The 27930-nt window shown below is 30.9% G+C and overlaps 5 protein-coding genes and 1 pseudogene across 10 annotated transcripts; 5 read left to right on the top strand and 1 right to left on the bottom strand.

The window, feature by feature from the left end:
* Positions 1 to 1299: 1299 nt before the first annotated feature.
* LOC111307201 (non-specific lipid-transfer protein-like) lies at positions 1300 to 2137 on the top strand. Its single transcript, XM_022905215.2, has 2 exons — positions 1300 to 1786; positions 1924 to 2137. The coding sequence occupies exons 1-2, from the start codon at positions 1434 to 1436 to the stop codon at positions 1931 to 1933; spliced, it is 363 nt and encodes a 120-aa protein (XP_022760950.2). The 5' UTR covers positions 1300 to 1433; the 3' UTR covers positions 1934 to 2137.
* A 9998-nt stretch (positions 2138 to 12135) lies between these two features.
* On the top strand, positions 12136 to 12948 carry LOC111307200 (non-specific lipid-transfer protein 3-like). The gene is made up of 2 exons (XM_022905214.2): positions 12136 to 12589; positions 12685 to 12948. Exons 1-2 carry the CDS (start codon positions 12234 to 12236, stop codon positions 12692 to 12694), a joined length of 366 nt encoding a protein of 121 aa, XP_022760949.2. The 5' UTR covers positions 12136 to 12233; the 3' UTR covers positions 12695 to 12948.
* A 784-nt stretch (positions 12949 to 13732) lies between these two features.
* Positions 13733 to 16719, bottom strand: LOC111307559 (uncharacterized). 2 transcript variants are annotated; one of them, XM_089751691.1, is made up of 7 exons: positions 16580 to 16719; positions 15342 to 15956; positions 14962 to 15108; positions 14769 to 14885; positions 14478 to 14687; positions 14119 to 14334; positions 13733 to 14023 (listed from the first exon to the last, which is right to left on the bottom strand). In XM_089751691.1, exons 1-7 carry the CDS (start codon positions 16649 to 16651, stop codon positions 13850 to 13852), a joined length of 1551 nt encoding a protein of 516 aa, XP_089607817.1. In that variant the 5' UTR covers positions 16652 to 16719; the 3' UTR covers positions 13733 to 13849. The 2 variants fall into 2 exon arrangements, with proteins under 2 accessions (XP_089607817.1, XP_089607816.1); XM_089751690.1 differs by lacking the exon at positions 16580 to 16719 and having other exon boundaries at positions 15342 to 16169.
* Positions 16720 to 17924: 1205 nt separating this feature from the next.
* On the top strand, positions 17925 to 20031 carry LOC111307198 (RING-H2 finger protein ATL74 pseudogene; annotated as a pseudogene). The gene has a single exon (XR_016332114.1). The product of XR_016332114.1 is annotated as an RING-H2 finger protein ATL74 pseudogene (transcript).
* Positions 20032 to 20100: 69 nt separating this feature from the next.
* Positions 20101 to 21187, top strand: LOC111307197 (uncharacterized). Of its 4 annotated transcripts, none has more exons than XM_022905211.2 (3): positions 20107 to 20601; positions 20681 to 20753; positions 20895 to 21187. In XM_022905211.2, the coding sequence occupies exons 1-3, from the start codon at positions 20161 to 20163 to the stop codon at positions 21047 to 21049; spliced, it is 669 nt and encodes a 222-aa protein (XP_022760946.2). In that variant the 5' UTR covers positions 20107 to 20160; the 3' UTR covers positions 21050 to 21187. The 4 variants fall into 4 exon arrangements, with proteins under 4 accessions (XP_089608024.1, XP_022760946.2, XP_089608025.1 ...); XM_089751899.1 differs by having other exon boundaries at positions 20113 to 20601; positions 20815 to 21090; XM_089751898.1 differs by lacking the exon at positions 20681 to 20753 and having other exon boundaries at positions 20101 to 20601; positions 20815 to 21187.
* Positions 21188 to 23117: 1930 nt separating this feature from the next.
* On the top strand, positions 23118 to 27313 carry LOC111307620 (putative serine/threonine-protein kinase PBL1). The gene is made up of 5 exons (XM_022905666.2): positions 23118 to 23363; positions 24364 to 25032; positions 25567 to 25824; positions 26089 to 26211; positions 26345 to 27313. The coding sequence occupies exons 2-5, from the start codon at positions 24406 to 24408 to the stop codon at positions 26978 to 26980; spliced, it is 1644 nt and encodes a 547-aa protein (XP_022761401.1). The 5' UTR covers positions 23118 to 23363; positions 24364 to 24405; the 3' UTR covers positions 26981 to 27313.
* Positions 27314 to 27930: the final 617 nt, after the last annotated feature.

The following is a 27930-nucleotide window of genomic DNA, read 5'->3' as shown; positions in this document are numbered from 1 at the left end:
ATTAGATGTAATTCATTTACTTAAAGTGTGACAAGTCAGCATTAAAAGAGATTCAACATATAGATTGATGAGATGGTTGAATTAACATGGATTCATAAATTAAGATCCACTTAATATGTTAGCTTAGTCAAAAAATTTAAAATATCTTTAGTTGTTTGCTAGCTTTCTTTAATGAAAGAAAATGTTTATTTTACTCTTACGATTTAAAAAAAAAAAAAAAACCCTAACAGTAACCTTGATTAAATATATAGCAGAATTTGAAATGTGATCTTGCAAAACTAATAGATTGGATTTACTCTAGTTTATTCTTTTATTTAGTTATCTTACACAAATTAATCCTCATGCAATAAAACCTTCTATAGATGAGACACTAAGAACGTAATCTTAAGGAATGAAACATTAGTTAAGAACAATACATATATACAACAGGAAAATTAAGCAAACTTGTTAGTCTCACATATTTGTTGGACATGTCCAGCCACAAGAATTTTTTTCCAGGTTGACAACAAAAGCGGCAACGCTGTCATGTAGCTGTTTGACAATATCAAGAAATATGTTATCGAAACCATGTGGATTCATTTCCCTTGGTACCAAAAGGAAAGAAAAATAAAATAAAATCATGTGAATTCACATGGTAATTAGGTACGAGATTTCACTGTTAGAATTCCAAGCGCTCTCATACTCATTTTATTGTTGTTTTTTTTTTTTTTAATTAAAAAGTACTATTGGTCTCAATACTTCTGTTCCAACTATATATTTATCTCACTTGATAGGATAAAAATTATGGAGGAACAATTTTAATTATGCAGTTTTAAATAATTGACATATATACTTATGCACTTTAAATTTGTTTGATAGATTTTTAGCTTCTAGTAATAAGAAGGAACGAAAAAATATCTATCTATCTATCTATTTATCTATATATATATATATATATATATCATTACCTTGATATCAATGTTTCAAAACTGTTTGATAGTAGCATCTTTGATAGGGAAATTAACTACAAATTATACAAATCTATGGATACTGGAAACACTACTAGCTAACTAATCAGATTGTAATTTGTAGGTGATCAATCAATCAACATTCAAGACAGTAAATAACATTATAACGTCAGCATAATTACAAAGATGACAGTGGTAGATACAACTTTTTTCAAAGCATTAAAGATACGCATCCATAAGAACAAACACGAAAAAGAAAGAAAGAACCCTAGCATTGAATTGAGCCAACTACCAACGCCTACCGCTGTCCTTTTATACGTATTTCTCAATTCTCTCCATATTCCCTTACTCAACTTTTCCCTATAAAACCCCTTCAACCCTCGAGGCCTTAGCACTCAACAATCAGCAATTCCTTACTATAATCAAAGTACTTGAAACACTTGAGTTGTGTGTAAAATTTTTAGTATTTTCCTCTACTTAATCGATATGGCTACCTCTATGTCCCTTAAGCTTGCATGTGTTGTGGTTTTGTGCTTGGTTATGGGTGCACCCTTGGCTCAGGGGGCCATAACATGTGGTCAGGTCACAAGCTCTCTAGCACCATGCATTAATTACTTGAGAAGCAACGGTGCTTCCCCTGTGCCTGGACCTTGCTGCAATGGAATCAAAGCTCTTAACTCTGCCGCCCAAACTACACCAGACCGACAAACGGCTTGCAACTGCATCAAAGCTGCTTCTACCACCATATCAGGCATCAACTATGCTCTCGCTAGTGGACTCCCAGGCAAGTGCGGCGTGAGCATCCCTTACCAGATCAGCCCCAGCACTGACTGCAAAAGGTCCGTAGATTTTCCGTTCTAATTTTAACTAAAAATTCGCTGAAATTACAAGCAAAGAAAATGGCCCAAAATTTTATACTAGAGCTTTTGACTTGAATTGCTAATGGTTTCTTTTTTTTTTTTTTGTTTCATTGCAGCGTGAAGTGAAGTTCGTCCGAGGAAGGTTTTCATGTATGGAAGAGAAATTATAATGGAGAATAAAAATGGATCCTAAAAATCCATTTGTGTATTACTCTTTGTAAGAGTTTCCAAGTTTTAGAGTTTTACGCCGTGTACGAGGTCCCTTTATGCGACCATATATATTTTCTCTATCTACTTATTAATATTAATATCACTTATTTATTTCTTTTATATGCTCTTTTTTTTTCTTTTTTTTTTGTTTTTATATCTCAATCATGAGGATTTAATTTAAGCCTCCAGTCTTACTTGTTGCTTACATTTGATCATTGAGGAGTTTCTTTCCAAGCGAGAGTGAGGTTTGAGAACAAAATCGAGCCACCACATCCACAAGTATATGAACCTAAATCATAACAGTTTTGTGATAAATGGTGACCGCGATTATGACACTTTGAATAAATATTAATTTTTATAATAAATATATATAAATTAAAATTTTATAAAAAATTTATTTATTATTATTTATTTTATTTTATTAATAAATTATCATCATCTGATTGATTAATAATGTATTAAATATATTTTTAAAGTAGAGTTTGATTAAGAGTAGTTAAAATATTATTTGAGAAAAAAACCTTTCTATCTTAGAGATCGAATTTTCTATCTTACAAAAAATTATTTCTTTTAAAAATCGGATGAATCATTTATACTAAACTCTAAATTCAATATTTCATGATAGGGTAAGCAATGTATATATGTTAATGGGAGAATAAGGAAATTGAATTAACTAGCAAAAATAAATTACAACAAGATTAAAGGTATTAATTAATTAATTATGTTTTTCTATATATGGAGTCATAATATATGATTAATTAAATATAATCAAAGCTAGTTATAGAAGTAGTAACTGATCATAGCCAAAAAGAGAAGAACAGTTAAACTTGACTAAAAATCTATCATACTTTTTTTTCTTTTTTTGTGTTATTATTTAAATTAATAGAAAGTTTTTTAATTTTATTTTTTCAAATAATAAATTTGTATTCTAAGTAATTAATACATTGTAAATCAATTACAAAATTTAATTTCAAACTTCATTACATTATACGTACATTTCTTTGGCTTTTAATTTGAAATTCTTTTAATTATTTTCTCACGTGAGTTCATATATGTTCTCATTAGGATTGACAATGGGTTAGATCGGGATGAGTTTTTGCTGGTCTTGAATTCGATTCGAAAATTTTTTTTTATTTTTTCATACTCAATCTCGATCCGACCCAATATTATATAAATCGTATTCGATCGGATTCGAAATTAATAAAATATTATTTTTAAAATATAAATATTTAAATATATAATTTTATAAATATATATAAATAAAAAATTAAAAAATTAATTTTTATTTAAATATCAATCGATCGAATCAAATTTATCTAAAATTCAAACTCGATTCAATTTTTATTTTTTGTAATAATATCATTTGATCTGAAATTTAATTATTTTTTAAAAATTAATCTTATGAAATTGAATCAAATTAAAATTTATCAAAGACGAATTGCATTGTCACCCTAGTTCTCATGCGATCTCAATATCATTAATTTTAAAAGCAATCATAAATCTTTCCAGGGTTTGATTTTTTTCTTTTTAAATCTGAAACAAAGATAAATTATTGAGGTTGTAGGGTTTGAAATTTAATAATGACAAAATCTGTAAACAAGTGGGTCAGTCCTAGGGCTGTAAACGAGCCGAGCCGAGCCGAGTAGTGAGAAGCTCGAGCTCGAGCTCGACTCACAACTCCGGGCTCGATACTCGGCTCGAGCTCGATCGAGTTTTATTTTTCAAGCTCGAGCTCGATTCGTGATCGAATTCGAGCTACTCGAGCTCGCTCGATTAAGCTCGATTAATATGTAAAAATAAGCTCGATTCGTATACTCGACAAGAGTTCAATTATTCATGCTCGAACTCGAACTCGAACTCGGATTCGAAATATTTTATTAATTAAAAAAAATAAAAATATATTTAAATATAAAAGCTCGATTAGGCTCGCGAGCTACTCGAGTCAGATATAAGAATACTCGAATTCGGCTCGATCGGTAAGTCGAGCTACTCGAGCTCGAGCTCGACTCGACAATAATCGAACCGAATTCGAGTTTTTTTCGAATCGAACCCGAGTAGCTTGCGAGTATTAATGTATCATTTACACCCCTAGTCAGTCCCCTACCCTACCTCGTCACTTGTCACTTCCTGTCCAGGTGGTCGTTTCTGGTGCACATTTAAGAGATTGCCAGGGTTTTTTTCTCTCCTTGGAACATGTTATTGATTTATGATTAATTCATAGTCTTCAAATCTGTAAACAAATGTTATTAAAAATTGATAAAATGATACAATATAAAAATAGATATAAAAATAATATAATTTAAAATTTTAATAAAATTAATATATAAATTTAATATAAATAAATATTTATATTTATATTTTTTGTATGTATTACTTAATTTTTATATAAAATATAATATAAATACATAAATTATAACTATTTTATATGATACAAATATTAAATTATAATATCTAATAAACTTAATAATATCTCGTACCAAAATACTCAATACAGTGTTAACATAACATTTGGGTCAAGGAGAGGAGGAATGGTGGGTCACTGAACTGAAATTTGAAAGGAAACAATTAAACAGGTAGGCTGGCATTGCAACAGTTGGCCGTAATTGAAGGTTGAATTGGCAGAAAGCTTGTGGGTGCGGGTCTTATGTGATTGGGACAAGAATCTAACCGGGTAGCTGAAACAGTAGAGCCAGGGGTTCACCTAGCTTCACCTTACTCCTCATTTTCTGCATTGATTGCCAGTAAATGCATGGGACGTCCAACAACAAAGGACAATAAGTTGTCTTTTTTTGGTAATAACCGGTAGAAAAAATAAATAAAAGAAAATAAAAAATAATTTTAGTTTTGAGGTATAAAAAATATTTTTTAAAAATAATTATACTTTTAAGATATAATAAAATTTCAAATTCTTCAATCAGAAATAGTGAAAATGATTATATTAAAAAATTTATTTATAATTTATAAATAGGCATAAACTTTTACTTAGATGATTATAATCTTTTATATAATCATAACTTTTATTAATAATAATCTGTTTATATTTAAATAGTTATGATCATTTATCATATAATAATTATTTTTATTTAAATATAATTATTTAAAATATGAATAAAATTAATACAAAAGTTAATTTTATTTATCAATAATTAAAATTTTCTATCAAATGTAAGATGGACCACATTTTAAACTACTAATAATCCTCAACTAATTTGTAATATTGATGCTTAATTTTTAACCTTTCACACAAATAAATATTATAAATATAAAAATGTATCTCTCGATTTAAATCTTTAAATAGCGTATATATTTTAAAATTTTAATAAAGTTTATGGTATTCGCAAATTAAACCTCAACTTCTAGTGTTAAAATTAAAAATATAACACATATAATACTTATTTATTCTTTTTTCAGAGGTTTATAATCGTTTTTAGCATTATTATGGCCATGTGTTTATCCTATTCATAAACATTTACAAAAAAAATCATAATTCTTCTTGTTAAAGTGACACCATTTTTTTTATTTATGTAGGTAAAGTTTCTATTATATCTCTATCACTTTAGACATTTAAAACTCTATTAAGAGCATAAAAACTCATCCTCCCTACACAATGGATCACACCAATTTCTAAATTTTGAATGGATTTTGCTAGTGCTTAACAAACGCATAACAATAATTTATTTTTATCCATTAAACTTTGTAATTAAAGTTTACTAATTCAAAGTTGAGTTCCCATTATTAGTGTCTTATAGTAAATGTTTAAATCCATTTTATTTGTAGTACTACTAATCAAATATCTCATAATTCAATTTTTTTTTATGGTAATTACTCCCATTTAAAATTAAAATTTTAATATAATTACTTAAGGTTAATATGTCCAAACTTTTCATTTTGCATATTATTTATATGCTTTAGACATTGTTGCCTTGTTCTTAGTATTTTAAGAAATAGTTGGTTTTGGTTGTGACCACAATTTTATACTCATAAATTTCAACCATTCTATTTTTCATATTTTTATACATCTTTAACAGAATTATACTCCTAGTACAATTGGATAAACTTAATGAATAAACGAAATCATTTTAGTCCTTTTAAGATTTTTAAGGACTTTTTTTTTTATTTTACTTTAATAAGTATCTAAACTTATTAGTTTGTATAATTTGTGCATAAAATGATATTAAAATCTTATAACATTATGGTGATAATTTTTATTTTTTTGTATTCGTATCACCCTTACCATGTGTAAGTATGCATTCTTTGATTAAAGAATGTCTCATTTATTTTTCAAAATATCATATTTACTTAATCAAGTTGTCATTTTATTTATCTTTTCACTATTTGATTTTTTTTTTTAAATAGGAGGCCTCCAAATCTACCTTTAGTGAAAAATAACTAGCAAATATCTTAATATTTTTATAAAAGTTCCAAAACTTTTATATATTAACTAAATATAGATGTAAATATAAAGGTTTACATCAATAAACAGATTTTAAATATAGTCATACTTCTATAGTCTCTTTTTAAGATTTTTTATGTCAATTCATAAATACTTATTATGAATATATTTCATTATAGATACTATTAATAATTTTTATTACTATAAACAAAATCATTTTTATCACCCAAATGGATCAAATAGCATTCTTTTTGCTATTATAAGAATTTTTATATTCATAAAATCTTTGAATTACTCATGACTTTCAAAGTAAATATACTTTAAAATATTCTCTATATAAAACTATAGAAGATAAATCATTTGTACAATTCATAAATTAGACCATATACATAATAAAAAATTACCACAACATCATCAAGATTGTGGCATCAATTTTGACTTATAACTATTATCAGCCAACTATAATAATTCACATCATACCTACAAATCATTTAGATTTGAATATTAAAATTATCTCATTTATAGTGATGGCTTTTGGTAAAAATCAGTTATCTCAAATATTATCATGAGTTTCCAAAATATATATTAATTGCCCAATGGCCAATTCCAAGTTCATGACTATTGAAATCTCTAAACTTGATTTTAAAATTTTATGAGAACTTTATTTCTTCACCATTATGTAGCTGAAGTATATATCCCTATTATTTACCATTTTAATTGGTCATAACATTTTTGGATATATAATAAATTCAAACTTTACTCATATGACCAATATGCTTATGTATAATAAGAGTCTATAGTATATTTAACTCCAATTTCAAATACTTTTACAATCATTTTGTGATCAATATGTTCATATTTAGATCATCGTATCAATGCAACTCATGAAACATGAATCCAAAGAATCATTTTCATAAAATAGCATACACAATAATTATAATATGAGTTCTACTCATATTTCATACAAAAACTCATGATAAATTTGCATTGGTTAAATCATTGATTGGTTAACTCTAAAGCTTATTGCTTTCACAAGCCAATATTATTATTTTAACCCATATATTAATACAGTATATAACCAATCACTTCCTTACCATTGTCATGAAACTATTGAAAACAAGGGAAACTAGTGCAATTTTCATTTTAACAACTTACAAAAAGCCATTTTCTGGGTATAAGAAGCAAAAATGTCTTTATTGTCTTAACCAATAATATATTAATTGGATGATGACATTTTATCTCTACAGTCTATATCTTTCTTATATATACAAGAAAGATAAGTCTATCCCATTCATTTCATTTTTGTAATATATGATAAATTGTACAAAAAACATGTACATGTACCAATGCCTTTTGAACATTAAATTTGCATATTCTTTTTTAATTTAAAAACATGGCTAATTAACCATTGATGAGCATTCTCTAAAATGTTAGTAACTGACAAATGCTTTAATAATTTTTAATGACATGCCATTTCTTTTAATCAATCATCTAATTAGCTCAAATTGTTGGCCATATTTTAGTTAGTGATACTAACATAAAATTTACAAAATATAGGGATGCCATAGATATACATACTTAATGTACTTAACATTACTACTGGCCACAATTCTTCATAGAATTATATATTCATTACATATAATAAATTTGCATTAACTTATTACATTATAAATAGAAACAATTTATAAATGCTATCATCAATGGGAATAATATTTTAGAATCCAGACCTTTATAAACCTCATACTTATAATAATTTGATAAATTCTTTTTAAACAAACATCTCTTTAATCTCTTACTTTTTGTAAGCCAATTTCATCAATTATAGTTATATAGCAGGAATATTTATATACCAAATTCTTAAGTTTATTTGTCTTACTTGTTTTGGCCATCAAACACAAATTGAGTTCTATCTTAATTTTTTTTTTGTTATGATTGTTCACAATAAAATTTTATTTTGTAAAAACACTTTTAATATAATACACCCAGTAGGCAAAATACATATCACATTGTCCATGGTTTTGATAATAATAATAATTTGATTTATTATCCACCTATAAAACACCATATTATAATAATAATTATTCACATAAATCAATTTAATTTAAATTGATTTTCATGAAAATTGAATATTAGTCAAATTTTGAACCAATAATAATTTTTTTTATAAAAAAAAATAAAACTTTGGTTTATAAATAACCAACAAAGATAGAAACCATACAAATAGCTTGACTCAACTTATTATCTCAATTTTTGTACCATCATTTAAAAATAAAACTAATCTTGCAATCAAATCTTATTTTTTTGCATATATTTTTCACTTACATCTAATTTTTTATGGTAAATTCCTTTACTTATTTCAATTGTTTTCATAGAAACTATATAACAAATTGCATGTTCTATATATAACCAAGACATGATAATTAAATAATCGGTCATTCCATTAGAATCCAATTTAATTCATTACTTGATAGCAAGCGATAATTCTTTTAGTCGTAAATCAATTCATGTTTTTCTCTTTTATATTTTCAGGCTATTTCTTATCCCAGTCTTTATAAGCATTGATTTTTTAAATAGATATAATACAATTCATTAAACCCAATTATGGAATCAATATCAGGATATGCATAATCTTATGCAATATAATCAATATTTTACATATTGTGTTTTCACTTTACATACTAATGAAATTAATTGTTAACATGTTTATCTTATTCAGTCAATCTTCTTATCAACAATTATGCAAAAAATAAAATACATATCTCAAATGAAGATCTTTATAAAAATTAATATTTTGGTCCATAAAAACATTAATCCTTTGACACCTTGAACTTCCTATAATATTAATCTTCAAATCATGTCAATTTCTTTTCCTTGTATCTTTCTCATGTGAAATATAAATTTCTCATAATTACCTTTAAATTGTTAGAAAAAATAAATAAGAGAAGACAAAAAATAAAAAAGAATTTTGACTTTGAGATATGAAAAACAATTTCTTAAAGGCAATTAGTTTTTTGGATACAACAAAGTCTCAAACTTTTCAATTAAAAATAGTGAAAATAATTATATTAAAATATTTATTTATAATGAATGAATATACATAAATTTTTATTTAGTTGATTATAATTTTTTGTATAATCATAACTTTTATAAATAATAATTTATTTATATTCAAATAATTATGATCATTTATCATATGATAATTATTTTTATTCAAATATAATTATTTAAAATATAAATAAAATTAATATAAAAATTAATTTTATTTATCAATAATTAAAATTTTTTATCAAATGTGAAATATTCCGTGTTTTAAACTACCAACAATATAATCATTTTATTTTTGTGTTTCCAAAGATGACTCACTGCATGTGCATGCTACCCACAATTAAAAATCAGCAGCAAATCAGCTGGCCAACTTCTTTGGCCGAATAGAGAAGCACATGTCCTAATTAACAACGACAGAACCAAAGATGCCCATGACCAAGTTAGCCAGCCGTCTTAATGCCACGTTGGAAGATTATGAAAATATAATATAATATAATATATATAAATTTAAATATAATATTTATGAAATATTTTTTATAAAATAAAATCATAAAATTTTTATTATAAAATGAGTAGTATTTTACAGATTAAGTGTGAGCTTTACAGTTAAATCATTGACATCTTTGAATGTTAATTCCGGGTTTAATCAACCCAAATTTGTTTATTTAGTTTGTATTATATTAAAAAATATTAAAATATCAAAAATTATTTTTATATTAACATTTTTAAAAATATATTTTAATACTAAAAATAAACAAAAATATTTTTTAACAATTAAATAATATCTGTAACTCAATTAAAGTGACTTAGAAAAATTCTTATCCAAGGCTCTGCCGCAAGCTTAATTATATATAAACATTTTTGTTTTTGACTAAACCACTTGTAAAATTAATTTATTATTTAAAGCAGTTTAAGTTAACATATTTTACTTAATTAAATAACAATTAAGAAAAAATTGCTTTTCTAACTGTAGATTATGAAATATTTTTTATAGAATAAAATCGTAAATTTTTTTAAATAAAATAGATAATATTTCATAAATTAAATGTGAATCTTTAAATTAGGTAATTGATATATACCTTTAAATGTTAATTTCAGGTTTAATCATCCCAAATCTGTTTATTTAGTTTGTATTATTTTAAAAAATTATTAAAATATCAAATGTTATTTTTATATTAATATTTTTTAAATATATTTTAATACTAAAAATAAATAAAAATATTTTTTTAACAATTAAATAATATCTGTAACTCAATCAAAGTCGATTCGGACAAAGAAAAATTCTTATCCAAAGCTCTGTCGCAAGCTTATATATATATATATATATATTTTTTGTTTTTGACTAAACCACTTGTAAAATTAATTTATCATTTAAAGCAGTTTAAGTTAACATATTTTACTTAAACAAACAAAGATTAAGAAAAAATTGCTTTTCTAACTGTAGAGTACTGAAAATAAAACTTCTGAAGAAGACTTTTAATCTTAAATCTTAATCGAGTTATAATCTTTAATTTCTCAAAATTTCTATCGAATTTATTTTAATATATTTTCCCGGATATTTTTCTTTTAAAAAATTAAAAATTTGTGTTATTATATCATCAATTTATATCTTATACATTATTCAAGAATTAAGGTTCTTAACTTAAATTTGTATAGAATTAATCATGAAATTCAAATTTTGTGTAGAATTAATTACACATGTTACATCACCACAATTATAAAATAGTGACGAAAATTCGTCGTACTCAAATTAAATAATAAATTTTTTTGTTAGGATTTTTCTTTAATATGCAATTATTTATTAGCTTAGTTGATGTACTTTACATGAGTTTATTAATTATATATGAAGCACTTAATAGTGTATCCGACAATAATGATCTGATCAATGATAAAACAACCATGCACACAAGAAAGAAATGATGTTTAAAGAATAATTCAACACCCATTTTCTATAGTTATTGACAAGAGAAAAAATTTACTATAAACATGAGATTATAAAAAATATCTATGCTTGCTAACGTTTAAACTATGAAATATATTATATATCTTTAAGTTAGGCCATTACTTAAAAAAAAATAAAGTGCATAAAGTTTTCGTTATATGCAAAGTTCGAGAAATGATTTATTGTAGATAATTTTTTCTTATATTTTTATAAAAAATTATTTTCATGATTCGAACCCTTATCATCAGGTCATGTGGCAGCAACTTTCCATATAGCATTAAGAATAGGGCACTACTGAACTTTAAATTAAAATCCACACCAAACATCGTTCGTACAAGATAAATCCCGAAGTCCTACATCCAAGTGCAAATCAAGGCTCAAGGGGCAAAACCCAAGGCCAAAACTTATCCAAAAATAAAAAAGAAAAAGAAAAACCAAAGCAATAAATTGTAATAGATGTTCAGGTTCTAATAGTTGAAGTGTTTTGAGTTGGATCTTTCCTTCATATTTCTTTGAATTTGGTACTGTTACTGACATGGTAGGAGTAATTTGTTTTGAAAAGTTTTACTTCTGACGCAGTAATTGAATTGAATCCTACTCTCCCATCTTTGGTAAAAGCATTTAATTACTCAACGGTATCCACCAAAGCAATAAATTAAACCCAACTGCCAACAACTTTCTTCTTCAAGCTATGTACAAATATATTGTATTGTTTTGTATTGCTGCTTCAACCACCCATCCCTCCTTTACTCTCCTATATAAGCACCAGCTTTGAGTGAAAAAAAACTCAGACTTGAAAAAATATACATAACAGTGTTGTAAACAGAGTTATCAATATGGCTAGTTTTGGAGTCCTGAAGTTGGCTTCCCTGATGCTTGTATGCATGGTGGTGAGTGCACCCCTGGTGGCCAAAGCAGCAGTGACGTGTAGCGACGTGGTGAATCACTTGTTACCATGCGTTTCCTATGTATCAAACGGTGGACCACTGCCAGATGCTTGCTGCAATGGGGTGAAGACACTCTATGGTGAGGCTCAGACCTCAGGTGATCGCCAGAATGTGTGCAGGTGCATTGAATCAACTGTGAGGGGAATTTCGTACTCGTCCTTTAACCTTGATCTCGCTGCCGGTCTCCCTGACAAATGCGGTCTCCATCTTCCTTACAAGATCAGCCCCTCCACCGACTGCAGCAAGTAAGACCCTTGCTTACCATCATTGTTCATCTTTATAGCTTAAACAAATGCTACGCCAGCTATCTAATATCAATTTTGCTTTCTGATTGTCGCAGGGTGCAGTGAAGTTGATGGATCATGAGCGAGTAACAAGTAGTTGCCAGAAGGATCAAGTAGGGTGAAATAAGCGGGTCCGCCAGGGGCTCTCTCTATATGGGGGAGCTGTAGTAAGAGTATGTTAAAGTTAAGTACTTATTAGGTAGAGGAAAGCTGCTTTGTTGTTGTTTTCAGCTTTCCATAATTGGAAAAAGAAACTGAATCCGGTTTGTGAGTGTATCCTAATCTTTAATTAAGTTCCGTCACTGTCTTAAATTTTAAAATGATTGCATTTTCTTTAATTTTTACTAATTGCTTATGCCATATGCATTCACTTGCAGCAAAACCCCATTTTATTTGTCCTGGAAAATTCAATTGAATTAATGATCAAATGGCCTTTTTCCAATGACTAAAGAATAATGTGTCAAGTACAGTGGATTTCACCTTTCCATGAAGGCTCATTTGAAAACGGTATTTGATTTAGATCCATACCCCATAATCATCAAAATTTTCTACCTGCTAAGCTGGACCATGATCAGGCTCCTGGGTTCTTCCCACAAGGGCAGCCTCAGCTAGACCATGTGCCATCATACAGGGTTAACGTTCAAGCAATAATAATCCAATTTAATATTTAAAGAAAAATTAAAAATGGATAACCCTTCAAGGCCAAACATCATAATGGTGTGATGGAAAGAATTCAAATGGTAGATCAGTGGGCATATTAAATTTTAAGCAGCATCCAGTTTTGCTCGACACAAAATGAAAGAAAATGAACTGTGACGGCGTACGACCATGGTAACATACAAGGAAAATAGCATACGGTGCACTTCGTATATATGCATTTGTACATGAATAATTCTATTTGCACCTGTATACGAATGCAATAAAAGTTGATGACGAGTTTTAATGCATTTTTAGATAAATGCCAACTCACATAAATTAGTCAAATAAAAATCAAAAGATCAAGAAGTTCTATGTTTGAATTTTTATTTTTGATAATTTTTAGGTTTTGCTTCTAGAAAAGCTTCTATGTATAAAACAAAAGAAAAAAAAATCAAATGCAAGGTAATAATTTATTAGAATTTTGCATTTTGTTATTTAAGTAATTAACCTTCCAGGTTTGGCAAATTGATATATACAGATGAAAAGAATAAAAGAAGCATTTGATAAATATTTTTATCTTAATTATGGTGAGTCTGTCTCATCCATTACAAGCCCCTCAAGTCGAGTCACCAGATCATTTGTGGAACAGATATGCATTTTCAGTTGTCTGTTTTCAGCTTTTAAAGCCTCTATCTCTTTCCTCAATTCCGTATTTTCAACTTTCAATGTCCGATTTCTCTTAATCAATTCATCTTCCTGGAGAATAAAGATCATAGATCAATGTTCATTTAAAGTAACAATTTGGAATAAAAACAAGTAACATAGTAAGTTAGAGATGAAAAAAAACTTACATTGCCAGTGCCACTCATAAATTTATCGGCGTAATGGCACTGTGATGGTAGTTCTCCACGCTCCTTTTGTAATTCAGAAAAACATGGTGTTGTCGGAAAAGCCATGGCCTCTGTTTGCACTTCTGGTAAATGTTGCGATGCTGTTGACTGATTCAAATTGGACTCTTGTTCTTCACTGGTACTACTCCCATCTGATTCCAGGTGAGGTCCAACAACCTTTAACAGTAAAGAACTACACTATCAAGTAACTGTTTAAGCATTTAAGCACAAGTACAACTAAGCAAAAAACTCACACCAATAAGTAAACCGCACTATATATATACATATATCAAGAGAGAGAGAGAGGAGGTAAAATTCACCTTGACTCTCGTCAATTTATCAGAGTTCTGGCATTGTGATGATAGCTCCATGCCGTCTTTGTGTAATACTGAAGCACATGAAGTTGATGGTGTTTGCACTTCAGGTTTATTTTGTGATACTATTGATTTCTTCAAATCGATATCTTTTACCTGTTGTGCTTGTACTTTACTAGAATAATGCCCAATTGATTCTATTTCGAGTCCAACAACCTTTAACAGTAAAAAACAAATATTAGAGCCTGATAATTGTTTGAGGATTTTAGCAAAAGTACAACAAAGCAAGGAACTAACAGCAATAATTGAACCACCATCTGAAGAGTTGTCTATGCTGGAACTCTCGACCTCCAATAACTCATTGATAACATCAAATTGTAACTCCTCAGAAGTTGGTTGAAGCTGCCATGTTATCTGTTATACAAATTTAAAATTAGGATCCAAATGCTAGAAAACACTTAAACAGATTCAAGATTACTGAACTTTGCACCTGATGATCCTGCAGTTCCCTAAATTTTGCAGTGAACCATTGTCTCTGATGAGACCTACTATTTTCCCATCGGCATGCACGGGGAAACATCAAGTGGCCATCTATCAAGTCTGGTCGGGCCAGGTCAATGTGCTCATAACACCATATCTATTTAGAATAATATAACAAAAATCATGTAAATTAAGGATGACCTACATAAGATGAAACCTTCATGTTCTCACATCTAGAACTAGAGTCCCCAAAACCATTTTTTTTCCTTTTCAATGGTAGAAGGAAAGGAAGGTTGAGGCCTTTTGGATTAACAGGCTTCCTTAAGAATCAAGATTACACAAAAAGTACAGGTTTATGACTCATTGGCCTCTTAAATTATTGGAACTTACTTGAAGAAGTATAAGACAACCACCAACATATTGCACATTTGACTCTTTTCTTTTGTTCAACCACATGAAAATGTCCTCTAGAACAGCTGCACCCCATGCAAAGTGACCAATATCATCCAAATTTTTAAGGAAGGAAAGATAACGGGAATCCACTTTTCCATTTGCATTCGGAAAAAGAACAGTGCCAAATGTGAAGAGTATGAACGTCCTAACAAAGTCTTCATTAACTAGTTCCCCTAGCGAATCAAGTCTACTTTCAAGTGATGCAACTGTTATCTTTCTCTTCCATAAAGCAGCGCCATAATCACTTTCCAAATCAGAAAATCCTTCATCCTCCCTAAGGAGTATCGGATCACCAGTCACACGTATCCCTAATATTAAAGCAACATCCATCAGTGTAATTTTGATTATACCAGGAAGCAGCATAAAACCACGTTCCTCAAAATTCCATCTCTCCATCAACTCTACTAGCAAATTCTTGCTCAGCATCTGATTAGGTATTAGAAGCAAATTGCCAAAACCCACTTTCTTTATTGCGTTTCTTTGATCATCAGTGAGTTTCTCAACCCGCTTAACAAACGAAGACAAGGAAAATCTTGTACTAAAACTCCCAATCTGTACACATTTGTATAGCAAACCCTCAAAAATGCATCTTTGCATATCAACAAGACAAAAAACACTACGGAAAGTCAAACATAAAAGCTTCATCAAGTTTTAATTTCTTGTTCATGCGATGAACAATTGACCCTGTTACCCGAATCTCAGCACAAGGGTTTCTTAATTTACCTAATAATAGGTTAAACACAACAAAAAAATTGAAGAAACAAAGCATCATGACAGAACATTGAAATAAGCTTTGAAAGTTACTCTTCCTCGCTAAGTCAAACACTTAAAAATTAAAAACTGTTGCTTCAATCATATGTAATGTTTTCCATTACTCCATAGTAGAATTACAACAAGGGTGTAGCATGTAAATAATCATAGTTCACAAGGTACAAGCAGCTAAAGCACTAAAGAAACAGGAATGTTAGTACCCAAAGAATTGCTAATTGAATGGGAAGAAAAAAACGAAAACTTGACCCAGAAAATCCAACTATAATTCTACTTAACTCTTCAATTGGTTGAAAAATAGGAAGCTATAAAAAAGGATTACACAATGTGAAGTTCCTTCTATATTCAGTAATTTTCCTGGAAAATTATAATAAAAGGAAAACTTTTGATGGGAAATGTGAAAGTACCGGATTTGAATTGAGGCGCTCTTCTACTCCTAATCCTATTCCGATGGAGGATTTCCTCGTTGATCTCCTCATTGTAGATTTTTCTTTTTCAGTTGAAGAGAAACCAAACAAGATTTTGAAAACCCTAGAGATAATAGATGTTATCAACTTTGAAAATGACAAGCTTGCCAGAGAAGCTTGTAAATGTCTACTGTGTAGAAAATTGGCGCGAAACAAGATAATCTAGGGGCGCGTGATGTCACGCATCATTACGGTTATACTTTCTCAAACGCTGTTGTTTAAGCAATTAAGTTAGTTTTAAATTTTTTTTTTCACCCCCTCCGGTTTATTGATATCATAAATTCATACATGTTTATGAATCAGCTGGTTTGTTTTTATATTAATATTTAGAATTTTAAAATTAAATAAAACATAGTATTTATTAATAAAATAATTGGACAGATCTCAACTTAAGATGGATTTTCTATTTTAATTTCTTTACTACAAATAATGAATGTTTCTTTTTTTTTATTCATTTTCATTTTCTGAATAGATGGAGCAAGTACATATCCATAGGTTTTAATTAATTTTAGCAAAAATTACATTAAATTCAACATTTTTAATGTGTTAGAAATGACCACCATTTATTCCTTGTTCAATGTGACAACGTCCATAAACAAGGTTAGTTTAACTAAGCACAAGGTTTGGTAATTATGGTTTTGGTTGCTGAGGCCATCCATTGGGACCAAGCTTTGGTTTGATAAGTAACACATATGGTAAATTGGTGGATCTATGAACTGCCAGCTGCTTTACATTCTTCATTACCTAACTGCAAAAACATTCAAAAATTCAGATTTAGCTCGATTGATTCATGATTATCTATGTTATCTATCTAACTGCCATCAAATTTACATTTTTTATTACTTAATTGCATGAACCTATGTCCAAATATTTATTATTTCATCTGTTTCATTTTCTTTATTCATCTTTTTTACTGGGATATCTTAAAATTATGTTTTATTTTTTTTTGGATATGTAAAATTCTTTTTTGTTATATTTTAAAATTATTTTTTATGATTTATTTTTTTATTTTTTGATATTAAAAATCAAGAAATTTTAATTTTATAAAAAATATAAAATTTAATATTAAATACATTAGAATCAAAATTTTTTTTTAAATTCCGTGAAAATCAATACATTGATAAATATTTTGGGACAGGAAGATGAGTGTTGGAGTAATTTGGCAAAGTTGCAGTTTTTCTTATGCCTTTGGTTGTTGGCGTAGAATGTGCAAGTTGCATTTTCTTTTCATGAAATTGCTTCGTCATTAAAAAGGATAACATCAGTTCACTTTTGTAGTTAGGGAACGGAAAAAGGTTAGGATTTTTTTTGCAGGCAAAGAATAATTTACATAGTAGTAGTTATCTACTTATGATGATGTCAAAAGTTTATAAGTAACCAAATCAGAAAATGGCAGCAAAATTTCCACTATAAATCAACCTGAATCGTTCGTGTGATCAAACCCTTTTGTCATTGGCTGAAACCACGCTGGAATTACTAGGTTATGAAACAACTTTAATCAGGGGATCATCATCGGATTTGGTACAAGTATCAAAGGTTTTTAAGTGCTCAATCATGAATAGGTAGGCAAAGCAACCATCACAATTTTATCCTACTTTTAACTCTGGATCTTCCATTTGTATCTTAGCATGGATCTCCTGAATCCTGACCCCCACAAAGACAACGATCAGCTAGATATTTATTAGCCTTGCATTCTTTATTGCTAATGCATAGGGAAGGTAGTGTTCTAGTTTTCAGGCCATGAAAGGGAGGAATTTGATGTCCTTGAGCAAAAACACAGAGACACAGGTAACGCTTTAATTTTCTTTCCTGTTTCAAATCTGGATCATCTTTTGCTTTATTTTGCGCTTGCGGATACAAGAAGAGACATGTTTCAGTACTGTGAGGACCGTTTCTGATTAAGAAGCTGGGGAATCCTGCAGGCGAAACGGTCCCTGATTCGGATAACAGCCTTACTTTTTCTTATCCTAGAGACAAAGAAGATGCTCTTTCTATGTCTCTTTCTAGTTGGAATCTTGACAACGTTACTGTAGCCCAAAAGAATTAACCTCCCTCAGTCCCACTGCCCAAGGAAAACCAACTTGACCCTCCTTCATTGGTTTTTCCCCTTCCTTTTGCTTTACATCAAACAGAACCATCAATCGTTTCACCAAACTTGCTTGGTTTTTGTTTTTTCCTCAATATTTCAAGTGCTCAGCTATGTTACCAGCAACTGTGAATATGCATCGCCGCCTACTTGAGACAGGAATGAGCTTGCCACCAGAAAATAGAAACAGAATTCCTGGTTCTTACATTAGCGAGGCAAATTTTGACACCAACATGGTGATTATATTGGCAGCTCTTTTATGTGCTTTGATCTGTGCCCTGGGATTGAACTCAATAATTCGTTGCGCTCTGCGTTGCAGCCACAGGTTTACCCCGGAGACTCCAGAACAAGTCGCGGCTCGCCTGGCAGCAACAGGCCTAAAAAAACGAGATTTGAAACAAATTCCTGTGGCTGTTTATGGGGCAGGCGTGAGTTTTCCATCCACTGAGTGCCCAATTTGCCTCGGAGAGTTCGTGGATGGAGAAAAAGTTAGAGTGCTGCCAAAATGTAACCATGGATTTCATGTGAGGTGCATAGACACATGGCTGGTGTCACATTCATCCTGCCCGAATTGTCGGCATTCGTTACTTGAACATGATACATCAAACACCGAGACATCCCAGGAAGTCACTGCCCGGCGACCACCAGAAAATGGATTAGGTGATCATCAGCATGGCAGCGTTGTTGTAGTTGTTCAAGAGGGAAGTTAATACACTTTGACCATCAGTCTGAGGACTGGGGGTCGAGTTAGAGCTTCACTGTACTTTGTAGTTGTTAGAATTTCAATAGAAGAGAGGAAATGAATTGAAAATGCTGGATGTTTCTTTTACTTTTTCCCCTTGTTTATTAAGTTCCACAAGTTCGAAGTTACAAGATAAATGCTTACAGAGTTACAGTCAAGATAGACTGTTCAGCAGCTAGATTCTAGAGAAATGAAAAAATAGTCACAAGCTTATAGTCAACTAAACCGATCTGATGCAACTTTTTATGCATGCGCACATGAGTTAGATGTCCTTTTAGAAATTATTGAAGCACTGGACCCTTTTGCTTGCACTTTCCAACTTTCTTTCCTATCTGTCGTTAATCTCAAGGTTTATATTACCCCATTTTGCGACTTGCACTCTTTTTAACAGTCTTATGTTTTCTCGATTTACTTTTGTTAGAAGTGATTGCTAATAATTTAATATAATGTTACAATTCCCAATTGGAGACACTCAATGTGGTAGTCAGCAAGGAGACACTCAAAATTACATCTCAAATCTCAATATTTCCTCTTAATTTTAAGAATTTGATGATGTCTAAGGAAATAAATATACAATTAATGCGTGTTTTTCATCTTGAATTTAATAAAAATAATGCATGTACTGCAAAAATATAGGCACACTGGACCCTAAAACCGGTAGGCTGCATCTCATTGAGCAAACCATAATTCTTAATGGGCCTTGGTTTGCATAAAGCCCAAGGGATCATTGTCCAACGGCTGGTAAAAGCACAAAGAGGGTTTAGTTTGCTTTCATTGGGCATATACGCTTTCTCTGCAAGCAAAATGCAAGCAGAGGAGCAGCAGCAATCCTGGAAAGTGAACATTCAAGCCAGAGCCCAGAACTTCAGTTTCAAACTAAAAGCTACAAAAATCTTACCCACCGGGAAGTTCCAGCGCTTCTTACTCCTACTTAGGCTCCACAAAGTCATTCTCAAACTCCAGTTGGAACCAGGGTCGACAGTTTCAATTTCCACTCAACAAAAACGAACCCTGAAATCCACTTTCCTCAGACTTCTTGAAAAACTCCGACTCCGCCGTGCGAAGACAACCTTAACTCTCCAACACCCAGATGTCAAATCCGCTCTGAATCGATTGAAACTGTTTGCCAATAAGGTATTGGTCATTTCCTAGCTTTATGTTTATCAATTAAGCATGAAAATTGATGGTAGAATCTTCGTTTATATGGTTGTAGAAATCAATCTGCGCGGGCTCTTTGGTTATTGCGGTTCTTGCCTTGCTGCTGCAATTAGTCTTCAAAAAAGATTGTAAGGGAATTATAACTCATACTTCAATTATTTTGATGTACTGGGTTTTATATTTTAACAGACACACAAAAGGAAAAACCAGCGGCTTTTGGATAGTTTTAATTGTAGCAACAGTTGGTTCATGGGTTGCGTTTCGTTTAGGCAAAGACTACGTTTCAAAGTATGCTTGGAATTGCATGGAATGGAGCTATGCCTATGCTGCTTCTTGGTGTTGGTATGCAGCTTGCCAGGTGATTTTCGCTCTTGTCAAAATCTTCTTCTCGTATATTTCTAAGCTCAAAGAAAAATGGTTTTAGATGTAGAAATTTGAGACAAATATTGAACATTTTTAGGTTAATGTTTAATTCTGTGCATTGAGATGTGGAGTTTGACACAAAGATCGAATTCTTTTACTTTGAAATTCTGGAATTTAATTACTATGCCTTATTTATAAAGTAGCTGTAGAATTTGTAATTTTTTTACAAGGAGAACCCGGGTTTGTTTGAGTTAGTATGTGTTATGGGCTAGAAAGGAAAATGGGAAGGAGAATAAAAAACGTAAGAGAGTATAAGATTATTAGATGGTTTGAATGGTATTTGGATATCTTTATTTTATAATTAAAAAGTGTGGGGTTTTAAGCAGCATAGGTTGTCCAAGATTAGTTCTACGGTCAAAAGTGACATAGAAAATCAAGCTAATTTGGATATTGACCATCCACTTAAGAGATTGACAAGTTAATATCGAGCGGATCCGTGGGATAGATTAATGAAGTGGTTGAGTTAAGGTAATACCGTGATCTTGAATCGATTTGACTTGTCAAATTAGTCAAAAAATAAAAAATACTCATAATTGTTTGTTGATAGCCTTTACGGACCAAAAATAACTAAAATACCATTTAAATCTAACATTGTTTCTAATAATATGTTAATAGACATTAATTGCTATCAAATTAAAATTAGAGGTGAGAATGCTTAAATTTGTGAGGGCTCATATTTCAATCCAAAAATATGTCTATTAGGTGGAGAAAGGCCGTTCACATCTCACATCTCTTTCTTATATGAAATTCGTGAGACAAGGCATTCTTTAAAACTAGTTAAAATATAATTTATAATAAAATTTTGTATTAAATGTAATATTTGATAGTTCACGTAATAATTTCAATACACTAAGAAAATTTTTTAATGTGAAATGTTCTATATTTTAACTTGATTAAAAGGAAAATTACTTGATTTATTTTTTTTCTAAAATTTAACTTGATTCAAGTTTATAAAAAAACTGATTTAATTTTCAAATTTTCAAATTCTATAGGAATTAAAAAAATCATAGCGGAATTTATAAATTTCCAAAAATTGATGGGCTTGAGCCAGAGCCCAGACTGAATTCAAATTGGGCTCAACACAAGCCCACGTAAAATCTTGCATTAGATGCCACAGAATTCATTGAAGATTGAACAGTGAAAACGAACCTCAGGCGGCCCAGGTTGGACCCACAATTGTTTTCTTTCTTTCCGATTACGGGAAAATTACCCCACGCGTACAGGCCGCGTGTGCGTCACCAGATTAGACAAAGGACAAATTTGTAGATGTCGATGGGTCCCACCAAGCTTTTTAAAAGACTAGATCCTGACCGAGGATCTTTCAACAGACAATGAATCGAACGGTCATCGTTGATAGTCAAATCCCCAGTTTGGTTGGTCACTTTGACCATACCGGAAACATACTTTTGAAAATAATTAATTTTTCAAACTTTGACTGCCCTCTCACATCAATCGAGGCGCTCTTCGTTGAAAATCGCGGTATATTGTTAATTTACCCTTTTACCCACGATCATTCCAATATTTTCCTTCATGCCATTACCTGTTGTAAAATAAAACAAAAAATGTTTTTTGAAAAAATAAAATACGCATAATGATAAAATCACTTAAATTTTACTAATATAATGTTATTTTATTTATTTGTTATCCAACTATTCATAAATAATATTAGAATATAAAAATAAAAAATAAATTACAAATGTAAAAATTTAAAATTTATATTTATTAAATATTATCTTTTAAAATTAATTATATAAATAAATTAAACTTTTTATTTCAAAATATAAATAATTTCATTAAAATATATAGAAATAAATATTTTTTAATCCTCAAACAGTCAGACCATCAACTATTTTAACATTTGTACTTAAAAATAAATTATTTCAAAGTAAAAGGAAATATATTTTGAAATTTTCTGAATTCTTTTACTTTGAAGAAAAAATTACCATTACTGGATAGTATATAAATGAAGTGGAGGGCAAAAGTGTCAAATGCAATGTATAGAGATAACAATAATGATAAGCTTTAATTGTTAATTAAATTTGGGTTTTGGTTGGTTTGACCAATGCTCATTGGCCTCATTTTTGCTTTAATTTTTTATTTTTTCGTTTTCTTTCTATAATAATAATAATAGTAAATATTCTTCTCATCTTTTGGCTTTTGCCTACTTTTCTCTCATTCCCTCAAAAATCTATCACTCTTAACAGCTTTTACCATTAGCTTTCTTTGACTTGCAAAGGTAGTGGTAGGATTTCTGGGTTTTCATCTCTCTCCATTTTGCCTCGCTCAACCTCTCTCTTTTAGATTGCATGACCAAGGTTTGATTCTTAACCCTTTTTCCTCTTGTTTTGTTTCTGCTAGAAATCATTGAAAGTTCATTAATGATTTCAGGGTGCGTTTTGATTGTGTTTTTGCCTGATTTGATTTTATTACTGCTCTAATGGGTATGTTCTGCTTTATATCAATCATGCAGAGATGAAAATTCTAATAGCTTTATGGGTAGATATAATTTTTTTTGCTTTCTCTTGTTTGGATTGTTTTGGATCTGGGGTTGGAATTTTTACCCAGACGTTGCTTGAGGCATTTGTTATCTTTTGTTGTTACAAATTTATGCTTGCCTAGTCGTGTCTATGGTGATTTGCGCCATGAAAATGGTTTGTGGAGATATAGGTGTTTTTATAGTTTGAAAAACAGAATTTCCCTTGCAATTCTATTGCCAGGTAAATTGCATTGTTTTGTGCCTGATGTTATTGATTTTTTTATGGGGCTGTGTCAATGATTTTTAGCAAATATGCAATTTGATAGTTATAACCGGCTTGTCAGCTAGTCCATCTAGTCGTTTGTTGTAATTGGTTATAAAAGATTTGATTTTGGAGCAACTTTGGCTCGGCAAGATGTTACTAGTTGGGCTTTATTCCATAGCTATAGAATCTATGCTGTTGTGGGTTGGTTTGATGTGTACTTGACGTAAATTACAATGCATTCTTCTTTTGAACATGGTTATTTTTTTTTAATATGATCCTATTAATGACCACTTTATGTGACTTGTCTAAGAAATGACCCTAGATTTTATCATAAAGAGATGGTCGGTGGCTCAAATATTGTAGTTTAGGCACTTAGTATTTGGGATTCTTAATTTTTTGGTGAATATGAATTGTTCGTCTGATATTGGTAAGCCAGTTGTTGCCCCAATCCCTTTTTGTTGTTCTCATAGTCTGTTTGCAATAGCGTTCTTACGCCTATGTATTAACATTAAATATGTTGTCGCCAATTCAAAACTTCTGTTGATATGTGTGCTTTGTTATTTTCTTCTGGCAGAAACATAGAAGACCTAAATACTGTTTATGATTTGTATATAAGATGGGGTGTTTTATGGTTTTGAAATGTAAGAAGAAAAAGTCTGAGCAGTCAGTTTTTGTAAAACGCATTTCTCATAAGGAGCATATGCCTACCACTCTGCCTGAGCCCCAAGTTCAGATCCGATCGCTACAATCTGCACCCCCAAGTTTTAGAACCAGAGTAAAACAAATTCAACCTAATAACAAGGCAACCAGCCATAGGTCACGTACAGTTTCTGCTCCACCAAGTCTTGATGCTGCTGAGCAAGATGCACTTGTAGCAGTGGAATTTGAAGAACAGGAAGAGTCAAAGAATCGTGTCGGAGTAGTGAAGGAACAGAGGTCATCAAGTCCACAACCTCTTCCACTTCCATCTCCCCAAGGTACTATGATGAAGACAATGGGAAGTTTTAAAGCAGGGAATGCCAGTGGCCCTCTCTTTCCATCTGGACCGTTGCCCCTACCTCCCTCCGGAACACTACGAAACTTTGCTTATGAAGAAATTGCATCTGCTTGCCATCATTTCTCTTCTGATCAATGTACATCTGAGGGTCTTTCTTCCGTTATGTATAAGGCTTCTTTTGGAGATGATGTGTTAAGTTCAAAGAAGTTTGAAGCTACTGTTACTCGCCTTCACCCATCCACTCAGGTACAAGAAAATTTCTACCAATGCAAATTTATGGTTTATGGGATGCTCTGTTTTGTGAACCACTTACTTCCCAATTGCATCCCTTTCTTTTTCTTTTACATTCTTCTACTTATTGATTCTTTGCCAGCCTGATATGGTTTCCAGTTTAAAAGAAGAAGTTGTTGGTGATTTAGATTATTTTGCACAATTTTCACGATCCTTAAATGTTGATGTATTTAATGGGGAACATTTGTGTTGCTAGTCCTTTATATTTTATTTTTCTTGACATGCAATTTTAATACTTTTGGTATTGTCATCTAGTTAACACACCTGCCTTCGTTAAATATACGGTTTGATATTCACCACTCTCCCTCGTATGACTGCCAATAATTGAAAAATGAAATTATTATTATCTCAATAGTGATGAAAAAAAGTTCAACAAGTACCGAATATTGTGCTTGTTCTGTTGCAAAAAATAAAATGGTTGCTTTTATTTTAAAAATATTTGAGGATATTGTTCTGTGGTCTCACTGTTTTCTTTCTGTGTTCTTGTAGGGTTTAAGGGAGTTTATAAATGAAGTAAATACACTTGCATTATTGCAACATCCAAACCTCTGTAAATTGATTGGATTCCACGCACGTGATAGTTCAGAACAGAGAATGTTGGTCTATGAAAGGCTGTTTCATGGAAGCTTAGACAGGCTTCTATATGGGAGATCGGATGGACCACCACTTGATTGGAATACCCGAATGAAAATTGCTTTATGTTCTGCACAGGGTCTTACTTTCTTGCATGAGGAAGGACCATTTCAGGTAGTTCAAATCTCTATGTGCATCTTCATTTTGTGATAATAAAACCGATTCGTTTGTATCATTTTGCCCCTACAGTTGAACTTTGATCATGTGTAAGGGAAGACAGTTTCTTTGAAATAAGCTCTGTTGTGTTATGAGCCAATTTCCCATTCTTGGTATATTAGTTCGTGTAGATTAGGAACTTTTGGAAATTTGCTTTTATTTTCCCAATTTCTATTCCAATTTTATGCATGCATAATGACAGAAAGGTTCTATTATATGCAGGCAATGTACAATGAATTTTCAACTGCCAACATACAGATTGACAAAGATTTCAGTGCAAAGCTTTCAGGATATGGGTGCGTTGGTCATATCCCAGAGACAGAAGAGATCTCCGCTAATTCAGTTGTAAGTCATTTTGCCCCGTAATTGATCTTTTAATCATGGTGTGATGAGTTGACTAGATTTCATTGTATCTCTCTACACCTAAATAATTCCTTGTTTGAGTTATTGATTATTTATTATCTCTCCATCTCTGCAGGCTGTTGCAAATATTTCAGTAGAGACCCTGGAGAGAGGATGGCTAACTCCAAAGAGCAATGTTTGGAGTTTTGGAATTGTCCTACTTGAATTACTTACTGGCCGGAAAAACCTTGGCAGCCGTCATCCCAGGGAAGAGATGAACCTAGTGAAGTGGAGCCGACCATTCCTAGCTGATGACTGTAGATTGTCACTCATCATGGATCATCAGCTCAAAGGTCGTTTTCCAATGAAAGCTGCCCGTACAGTGGCTGACATTGCACAAAGATGTCTCCAGAAGGACCCATCAGAAAGGCCGACCATGAGAAACATAGTTGAGCATCTCAAAATCATCCAAGACATGAAATATTCCTGCAGATTTCCTCTGCAAGAGCCCGCAGCAATTGCTGGAAAACAGATGTCAAGGTCCCCGAGTCTTAATGGGATTATTACCCCAGCACCCAGGTTAAGTTTCTCACCATCACCACCATCAAGAGCCCGGCTTCCTGTTTCTCCTACAAGACCTCCTGCTTTACCATTGACTCTTCCACCACGAGCTTGTTCCTCTACTCTTTCATTAGAGGAACTAGAAAGGCAAGAAAGTCGAAGATCATCATCATCAGCAACCCTTAGAAGGGCAAGTGTTGAAGGATTTTGATTGTTTATAGTATGCATTTTTTCATTTTTTTTTGTTTATTTTCTTCTTTTAAATTCAACACAACATATAGAAGATAAAGATGTGGTTCTTCCACCTTCCCATCCCATCTATAGATTGATGAAATAGAGGGGAAGCTGTTTTTGTAGATAAGAGTGCAAGCCTTGATCTGAAAACGGATCCCATTATTTTATTCCAACCCAGAATGCTATCATATAAATATGTTCATAATCGTTATCAGAGTTTAAAGGATGTCAGACTCGAATGATAAATGTTTTAGACTCGTAATCAAGTTTATTTCATAAAGTTATATAATTTAGGGAGTTTTTTATTTAATTTTAATTTATATCTTCTCAAGAAGTATGTACATTGAGGAACTTTTTGTTCAATTATAACTTGGAATTGAGGATCATTTTTCACTGCGTGCTTCTGATTCTGATCCTACAGCTTAAAGAGTTTTGAAACTTTGGTTCCTTATAAGTAATCTTTGATTCTTATCTTTATAGAACGCTAGAATTTTACATTTCTTTCTTTTTTCCATCATCTTCACCCGTTTAAAACTGAACCAACTTCCTTTCTCTTTTTATTCATTTTCTTTCTGTCACGATTTCCCATTTTATTGTTGATTCTTGAATAACTTCTAGATGATCTTTTATTAACTTCCGTGTTTGGGATTAACTTTGAAGTGAAAGAACAGAAATCAGAGTAAGAAAAACCATTTCCTAAGGTTGTTTTTTTTTTTCTTCTCTTTGTTTTCGTTCTTGTAAGGCTAATCTTTTTACTACTTGAATTTTCGTTTCTTAGTGTATCCATGCATGCTTTTCTTGACTGCCAAACAACTTGTTTGACTGTCTCTGTTTGTTTTTGTTTGTATTTTCACTTGGTGAAGAAATCTTGCATGGTTTTTGCCTTTGCATGAAACCCTATCTTTTTTTGGGTCTTGCAGTTGCACG

The sequence above is a fragment of the Durio zibethinus genome, chromosome 22 (genome assembly GCF_047325235.1).
Source record: "Durio zibethinus cultivar Kanyao isolate XHJ-2024 chromosome 22, ASM4732523v1, whole genome shotgun sequence".
Classification (NCBI taxonomy): Eukaryota; Viridiplantae; Streptophyta; class Magnoliopsida; order Malvales; family Malvaceae; genus Durio; species Durio zibethinus.
The sequence above is the reverse complement of the archived record's forward strand: the minus strand, read 5'-3'. Positions and strand labels throughout refer to the sequence as shown.

Excerpts from the sequence above, each read along its gene's own strand:
- LOC111307201 (XM_022905215.2), top strand. The coding sequence starts at position 1,434 with ATGGCTACCTCTATGTCCCTTAAGCTTGCATGTGTTGTGGTTTTGTGC.
- LOC111307200 (XM_022905214.2), top strand. The coding sequence starts at position 12,234 with ATGGCTAGTTTTGGAGTCCTGAAGTTGGCTTCCCTGATGCTTGTATGC.
- LOC111307559 (XM_089751690.1), bottom strand. The coding sequence starts at position 16,049 with ATGAAGCTTTTATGTTTGACTTTCCGTAGTGTTTTTTGTCTTGTTGAT. Across the intron at positions 14,886-14,961 it reads GGGAACTGCAGGATCATCAG|ATAACATGGCAGCTTCAACC; the intron begins GTGCAAAGTTCA and ends TTTGTATAACAG. Across the intron at positions 14,335-14,477 it reads ATAAATTGACGAGAGTCAAG|GTTGTTGGACCTCACCTGGA; the intron begins GTGAATTTTACC and ends TTACTGTTAAAG.
- LOC111307197 (XM_022905209.2), top strand. The coding sequence starts at position 20,161 with ATGGGCCTTGGTTTGCATAAAGCCCAAGGGATCATTGTCCAACGGCTG. Across the intron at positions 20,602-20,680 it reads TGAAACTGTTTGCCAATAAG|AAATCAATCTGCGCGGGCTC; the intron begins GTATTGGTCATT and ends ATATGGTTGTAG.
- LOC111307620 (XM_022905666.2), top strand. The coding sequence starts at position 24,406 with ATGGGGTGTTTTATGGTTTTGAAATGTAAGAAGAAAAAGTCTGAGCAG. Across the intron at positions 25,033-25,566 it reads GCCTTCACCCATCCACTCAG|GGTTTAAGGGAGTTTATAAA; the intron begins GTACAAGAAAAT and ends GTGTTCTTGTAG. Across the intron at positions 26,212-26,344 it reads AGATCTCCGCTAATTCAGTT|GCTGTTGCAAATATTTCAGT; the intron begins GTAAGTCATTTT and ends CCATCTCTGCAG.